At 33.8% G+C, this 8,481-nt stretch overlaps 1 protein-coding gene across 1 annotated transcript in view; it reads right to left on the bottom strand.

Moving 5' to 3' along the window:
• Positions 1-1,380: 1,380 nt before the first annotated feature.
• LOC107653200 (CUB and sushi domain-containing protein 3-like) overlaps positions 1,381-8,481 on the bottom strand; it is a 16,137-nt gene continuing 9,036 nt past the window's right edge. Inside the window, exons 8-12 of the mRNA XM_016439868.1 lie at positions 8,096-8,281; positions 4,629-4,728; positions 4,421-4,494; positions 4,089-4,268; positions 1,381-1,713 (exon numbers count right to left, since the gene is read on the bottom strand). Of these exons, the coding sequence (XP_016295354.1) occupies positions 1,532-1,713; positions 4,089-4,268; positions 4,421-4,494; positions 4,629-4,728; positions 8,096-8,281 (722 nt within the window). The 3' untranslated portion in view covers positions 1,381-1,531. The remainder of the gene's footprint in view (positions 1,714-4,088; positions 4,269-4,420; positions 4,495-4,628; positions 4,729-8,095; positions 8,282-8,481) is intronic.

Here is an 8,481-nt window from a genome sequence, read left to right as displayed (position 1 = left end):
TATTTGCCATCACCTACGCTACATCCTAGATTGTGGGGTGATTCTGCCTTTTGCCTTTGGAAACAACTCAAAATTATTATGATGCTTTAAAAATGGCAAAATTAAGGTGAGTTATACTGTAAATTGTATTGAAATGTTAATCGACTTAGCCTTTCATCACTGTATAGAATACTATAAAATAGCATCATTTCTGCCTCATTCTCTGATATGAAAACAGTTCACAAAATGAAGTTATTTCAAACATTCGACTGATGCTGCTAAGTGACTTTGGACTAAATTTTTGTTTGACAACAATCACGCGTCGCGTCCTACTGTGGTACATTTATTTTTTTTCTCGCATATGTACAGCCCTGAGAATGTCTCTAATTTATCAGTAATGTCGACATGGCTGACTCTTCTTGCTCCTGGTAGCTTCGTAGACTAGCCTACATCTGTGGTGCGTGATATAGCCAGGAAATATTAGACCATCTGTACTTTGTTACTTCACATCTCTGTATTTTATAATGGTTTATAAATTCACCTTTTATAAGGTCGTTGCAAACTCATCAGCCGTACTTATCTAATATAGTCTAGCATAGCCTCCAGGAACGTATTACTCTTAAAAATGATTCATAAAAGAGTAAGTAGAGTGAAATATTGAGGACATAAATTTATACATCATTTTTACTAAGCAAATTCATGAAGAAAAGATCATCCAAAAATGCTAACTACTTAACCTTTCTGTCATATCAAACTATGACATGTATTGTTTACAATCACTTCGCCTCCTTCGCACGTCATCCATGTTAATATTAAATCAACTACTCAATTTTAGAACAATAAGCATTAAAAAGCGCTTTCATAGCTCTAAATACGTTTTTTTGTAGAAAACTAGAATTGAACCGCACGTGTGCAAAGTGTCAGCAGTGTTTTTTTCCCGTGTATTTCGTGTTTTTTCGTTCCTAACCCTAAACGATTAAAAAATTGTAATGAAATACTTATATTAAATAATTATTTCTTTATTTTTTTTAAAAATGGGATTGAAATACTGAAACAATATTAAACCGCTAAACACTTTGCTTTTTTATTATGAGTTTGAGATAAAGCCACAGTTTATGGGTAAAGCACAGTAACATACTTTATCACAGATGGAATATAAGTAAATATGGATTTTCTTGTAACATTAGTTACTTAATGCCAATTTAGTGCTGCTTTAAATAATTTTCTGGTCTGTTTATTTATTTTTTTCATTTTATTTTATTAACAAAAGAAACGGAGTGTTGTGAAAAAAACATGAAAACAAGCTATAAAAATTGTATGCTGTAGTTTAACAGAAAATATATAAATATAAAATATTAATTGTAAAAAAAAAAAAAAATCAGAGTGCTTCTTTTGCAACAATAAATAGTCTGAGTAGAGACTAAATAGTGTTCTGCTCATTTTAATGAAATACAGTGAAAAGAAATAAGCTTCATTATGACTTTGAGACAGCTAGCTATATTGTGACTTTCAGTTGAATATTTATTTGTTTCATTGCTTCATGTGCAGATTTCTACACACATTCTGGAAGTTTTGGTTTCCATTCCCCGTCTGCGCCACAGGTGACAAAACTCTCTTTTAAAAGCCTCAAACCAGGATTGCAGGCGATTGTCACTGTGTTCCCATATTTATAGACCGCCCTAAAACCCCTCATTCTTGATCCACGTGGCACTTGTGGGTTAGGACAGACAATGTCTGAAAAGCACAGCAAATAATCTGTCAATTCATTCATGTATTCAAGTCTGACAATTCATTTGAGAGAATATACAAAATTAAATTTTGTGATATCAAAGGGACCACAGATGTGTGTGTGTGTATATATATATATATATATATACACACACACACACACATACATGCATTTATATATACAAACATACATACATACAGGGTTGGGCAAAGATACATCAAAATGTATTTTAAAATAAAATACCAAATACCTTCATTTTAAGTGTATCAAAATAAACTACAAAATACAGCAGCCACACCATGTATCAAAATAAACTACTGTATTTTTGTATTTTAAAAATACTAAAAAATACTTTTACAAGGGAGCATGAAATTTCTTCGCAAACCTTCCATCAATTGGCCTATTTGATCTATCCCTTCACCATTGCACTGACTCAGATGATTAAGTAAACAGTGTTTGATAGCAACAGCTTTTCTCTGCCCGAGTCATGCAATAAATCTGACATATGCAATCAGTTAACAGATCAAATATTCACATATCCCTGTGATCTCCCAGATGAATGTTAGTTTTAAAGTAACCAACAATTTAATGTTTAACAGTTTGCGAATGACTCATAATTGTATTCTAATTTAGTAATTAGGGTACAATATTCAGCAATCAAACATTTATTTATCAATCATTGGATATCTATTTGGAAGTTGAAAAACATTTTAGCTTTTCAACAATTATTAAATGATCAATATGTTTTGTTTTTAAATGTAGCCAGAAACGTAATCAGAATGTAGCAACAGAACTTGTCAAGGCGTATTAACCCAACTCCAAACACTGGATCTATTGAGAGCCATAGCAGTATAGAGGACACATACACATTAATAGTGTAGTAAGAACATTTACTTATAATCCAAAAGAGAATACTACAGAGCAGGTATTCCAAAACATTTGAAACGTTCTAACAGAAACAGTCAAACTTATGTGTGAATGTGGGAGAGAAAGTAAGTTTGTGTGTGTGTGTGTGTGTGTGTGTGTGAGAGTGAGTGAGGGAGTGTATTGAATGAGTGTGTGTGTGTGTGTGTGAGGGAGTGAGCTGCCGTGTGCAGCTCTGCTATGCTCTTTCACACGCGGTCATATCCGTGTCTCAGAGCGGCTCACAGTAAATGCTGCTGCTCCACGCGAGTTTAGACCATTACACCAATATCGTGGCATTAAAATGTAATGTTGTACAACACTGAAACGCTGTATTATTATTTTTTTCGTGTACAACCGACGAACTTAACATAGGCTGAAAGTAGCAAGCTAACGTTAATTGTGGGGCTGCTGCTCGGTATAATAGTTTTCAACAACATTATGTAAATTGGTAAACTATTTAGCCTAGGCTACTAAAACGAACACAAACTTAACATGAACTGTTAAAAATTATAGCAATTTATGCAAAAAAATTGATGGAAAGCTGGCAGCCTGCACGTTTCTTACCTTGACCAACTTCTTCCATATGCATAAATTTTCTGTTCTGATCTCAACAAGTCTGGGCAAACTAGCCTATTGAGCAGGCACCCATCAAAGGCCGCATTTTTATGATGTCATCATGTAGACTTTTTACAAAGTATTTTACAGTATTTTAAAACTACAAAAATACAAAACACTAAAGTATTTTGATACAAAATACGAAGCCATTTTCATCAACCCTATCAAATACAAATTACAAAATACTATTTTGTATTTGAAATACGTATTTGAAATACATGTATCATAAATACTGCCCATCCCTGCATACATATGTATGTATGACTGAACATTTCTTCTGGGTTTTTTGTTGCCACATTAATCATTTTACCTTCTATGTATTACATTTAAATGTAAATGAATAAATACAAAGTAAATAAATAAACATTGAATAAAGTAAATATGTAAATAAAAAAAAGAAAAGAAATAAAAAATTAACAAATAAAATCAATAAAAGGTCAATAAAAATTATAAAGTAAATAAGTGAATAAAAATTAATAAATAAAAAGTAAATTAAAGTAAATAAATACATCTAAATAAAAAGTAAATAAAAATACAAAAAGTAGAGAAAATAAAGAGTAAATAATTGAATAAACAAAAAGTAAATAAAAAAAATGAATAAATTAAATAAATAGAAAAAAAAATAAAAAATAAAATAAAAAGCAAAACGTAAGTAAATAAAAACAATTAAAAAAATCAAACAAGTAAATAATTTCTCCAAAGAGCTAAAAAATGATGGGCCCTTTATGAATATATGGCCACAGTAGAAACTGAGATTTAACTTACCTTACCCTACCTGAAAAGCTAAAATATCTTGAAATAAACAACCTCAGTCGTATGGTCAATACTCAATGACCACATGCACTCTTTATATGTGTACCTTTGCACTCAGGAGGAGGAGCGCTCCAGGCGCCGTTCTTGGTGCAGTAAATCTCTCTTGCACCAATCAGAGCTCCAGTACGGCAGTGATAGGACACCACATGACCGAAGGGAGCATGGTCATATATGGGGTCAAACATCTCAGCATCCTTGACCTCTGGAGGTGGAGGACAGTGCACAGCTGCAAAAAAACACACATATATCATCTATCTATGAGACCGATGTAGTGTGCAGTGACCATGTACAGTAGGAAGCCAAATCCATAGGCATTTGGTTTGCAATATTGAAGCCAAGCTATACAACATTAAAAAAAGTCTCAGAAAACAGTCATACGTTCACACACAGGGCTCCTTCCATCCCAGCCTCCATCCCGGCAGATCCGCACTTTTGGGCCGGTCAGCTCATATCTAACAAGAGCAATTAAAAAGGATGGATGAATGTCTAATAACTAGGGCTGTCAATTTAACACATTAATCTAATGAATTAGTTATGGAAAAAAATAACACGTAGAGTCGTCTTCTCTCTGTAGCTCTCACAGTACATGTCAAACACTGATTGGTCTGCGCAGCACCGCTTCAAGCCAAACACGCCTATACAAGTTGATTGGTGACAAACATGAAGCGGGGTGCAGTTATATGCCCCTAAAATTTAAGATATAGGGGCAAGAATGACCATGTATGAGTTTTTGTATCATATTTATATCATATGATATAGTTAAGCAATATCACACAAGCAATCACACGAGTGCTGTTTTTGTCCTGAATAGCACGAGTGCAAATGTGATATTGATTTTATACAACATTTCAATAAATAAGACCTTAATATTGTGTTATATTTTAGACACAATATTGTCTGTTTTTGCTCAGTTTTGCCAATGCAAATATTACCTATTAAAGCCACAGCAGAACTGTTGTGCATCTCCAAGCAACACACAATTCCTGAAGGAATCTTTTTGAACGAATCGTGTGAACCAATGATTCAATGGCCCATTCATTAAGAGAGCTGTTTACTTCATCCTTGAATGAATCAGCCGTTTGAACGAATCGAATGAATGAATGACTCAATGACTTATTCATAAAGATATTTACCGCCACCTACTGGCAGTTTTAGTTTCTTATTTACAGTATCATTTCATTAAAAAGATTTTAATAATTACATATTAATAAAAATCTGAAAATAAAAATTAAAAATCCATATTTATAGAAAAACTAATTAAAAGGATAGTTCACCCAAAAATTAAAAATTAAAAAAAGAATTTAACAGCCAAATTTGATGTGCGATTAATATGCCATTGATTAATCGCCACATTGTGTAATTAATTCGATTAAACATTTTAATCGATTGACAGCCCTACTAATAACATGAATAGGGCTCGAGTTGGCAGTATAACGAGTTTGTAAGATATATTGATATCTTTTTTTATAAACGAAATGGTATGAGGCAATACCGTTTATTAGGGCTACACGATTATGACAAAAATCATTATTGTCGATTATTCCTTTGAAATTGTAATTGCGATTATTAATTTACGATTAAATGAATGATGTTTACACCTTTGTTTGTAGCAACTGTATGCCATATTTTTATATGAAAATAAACAAGCTGAAAACACTAACTTAAAAACTTTTATTGCGTTTCTATAGTATTAAGCCTCAAATGTCAACTTTACATCGGATTGGTTTCTCTTTAAATAAAAAGGTAAAAATATGCATGGTATTATAATGTTATACTAAAATTAAAACAATGGAAAAACCCTTACGATAACATGTAGAAAGAAAAAAAAAGCATCTTAAGCATGCAGAATAATATAAGTGGACTTTGAACGATTAATTGCTGCTTTGAACGATTATGTAATTGTGGCATCCGTAATTGTAATTGCGATTAGAAATTTGATTAATTGTGCAGCCCTACCGTTTATATCGATATACAGTTTGATACGAGCGCATCTGAAAAATAGGACGCAGAGTGAGCTGCTGTGGGGAAGTGAATAATCCAATTTGTCCTAAACATGAGACATGCTTTATATCAGGGGTGGCGAACGTCGGTCCTGGAGAGCCGCAGCCCTGCAGAGTTTAGCTTCAACCCTAATCAAACACACCTGAACAAGCTAATCAAGGTCTGAACGGTTACTAGGAAGCTACAGGCAGGTGAGTTTTCATTAGGGTTGGAGCTGAACTCTGCAGGGCTGCGGCTCTCCAGGACCGGAGTTCGCCACCCCTACTTTATATTTAGGGCTTTAAAATAACACGTAAGATATAGTTAACATATAGTTTAAAGCGGTTTGCTGCTGACTTGCCCTGTTTAATGCGTTTGAGATGTGCTGTTTTCCTTAGTGCACGAGCCTTTCTGCATGCGATTCTCCGCTAAACTTCACAGACTTTATAAAGTGAACGAGGGCGCCAAATGGAGCACAATAACTCTGACAAATTTTTACATTTTGCTAAAAAAAAAAAAAAAATTGTAGTTGGACAATAAATGTGCCATGTGTAGAATTTTAAACCTACAAGTAAGTGTATTTTATGATAGCAGTAACTGTAAAGTGACTATTGTAATGGCGTAATCAAAATATAAAGCAATTAATCTCTGCTTTTGTTTTTATTTCTTTTTATTTTCAGTTTAGTGAATTTAACTTCTGCTTTAAAAAGCATTATTTTTGTTTTTTTAGATTGTAATGTTAAAATGTAATGTGATTTTTGCCCCCTTTTTTGCACATAATAGCCTGCATGGTTACTTTCACTATATTTGTTTTCATTGCCTGTAATATAAACATTGTTTCATTGGACAACATTGGGCAGGATGTTAAAAATAAATAGAGAAACAAATACATAAATAGATTTTTAATCCAAATAGAAAAATGTAAAAAAATACTGAGATATATATTGTATATCGCAATTCAGCCAAAAAAATACTGAGATATGATTTTTTTTTTTCTGTCCGTATCGCCCAGCCCTAAATATGACACCAGCATTTTGGCTCTGTTCCAAACACTAGTGAGCTGTCTTGCTGTCTACTCACTCCTAAAAATAGGGGTTTGCACGGTGATGCCGTAGAAGAACCTTTTTTGGTTCTCCAAACCAAACGACTCCAGTCCATCAATTAGTATCTTGTGAAGTGAAAAGCTGCATGTTTGCAAAAAACAAATTCATCATTAGGGTGTTTTTAAAGGGGTCCTATTATGCTTTTTCAACTTTAGTTAGTCTGTAATGTTGCTGTTTGAGTGTAAAAAATATCTGCAAAGTTACAAAGCTCAAAGTCCACTTCAAAAGGAGACATTTTATTTAATAGAAATCACTTTTCAAAAACTACAACGAACGACTCGTTTGGACTACAACGCATATTTTCCGGGATTTGTGATATCACAAATACCGACGAATGGGACGAGACCTGGTCTAGAAAAGGCAACGAGTGTTATCACTATGTCAGAGACACGCTAGCTTTCCCAAGGCAGACGAACTTAGAGTGGTTACAATCATCCGGGTTTAAATCGCGCTCAAATTGATTTGATTTTGATGCAATATTTACACTGAAGCTCTACAGGAACTATTCGAGCCGTTCATGCCAGACTGGGGAGAGAGGTGTTGTAATAATGTAAAATATGTGAAAAATACAACCTAGTATGAGAGCCTGTTCTAGTACACCCCCAAAACAAAATCAAGACTTTGTAAAAGAGCATAATAGGACCCCTTTAACTTGAGCTTGCTGTTTCCGGCTAAAATATGAGTCCTCTATCCATAATACTGCTTCTCTGAATCAGGAGAGAAATATGCACCGTCCAAAACAGCTCTAAACAAATATGTGGGCAAAAATCGACGCGTTTCAGAAAGGCGAGGCATAGAGGAGAAACAATAATGTACAGTATGTGGAAAATAATGGTTTTTTTTAACCTTAAACCACATAAACACATTTCATTACAACAAACACACAAAATAATGTTGTTTTTAGCAGCATCATACGACCCCTTTAATATAGAAAGTGGGAGCAAATTAAGTTAAAAGTCCTCTGGCGTACTTTCACATCGGAGCTGCAGGTTTGTCCACTGGCCATTCAGGCAGTGTATACTGGTGCTTCCTCTGGCCCGCACGTATCCTGTACTGCATTTGTAGCGAATGCGAGCACCGGATGGATACTCTTTCAGTGTGAAGGATCCGTCTCTGGGGAAAGCATGAGGGATTGACGGAGCTGGACCACATTTACCTGTGAGAGAACCAAAATGCCATTCGTAGACATTTACTGTAGAATTCAGAATGGCACAATACTATACAACCTATTTATATAAATTCGTGTGAAGTTTCCAGTGAGAAGAATGGAATAGTGGAAGCTATTTTTTAAAAATATAACAAAAAAATATAAAAATGAAAAAAAAAAATTATGAATGTTTATATTATAAAAATACA

This window comes from Sinocyclocheilus anshuiensis, unplaced genomic scaffold (assembly GCF_001515605.1).
Source record: "Sinocyclocheilus anshuiensis isolate Anshui unplaced genomic scaffold, SAMN03320099.WGS_v1.1 scaffold143, whole genome shotgun sequence".
NCBI classification, from domain to species: domain Eukaryota; kingdom Metazoa; phylum Chordata; class Actinopteri; order Cypriniformes; family Cyprinidae; genus Sinocyclocheilus; species Sinocyclocheilus anshuiensis.
This window is presented reverse-complemented; position numbering and strand designations above follow the sequence as displayed.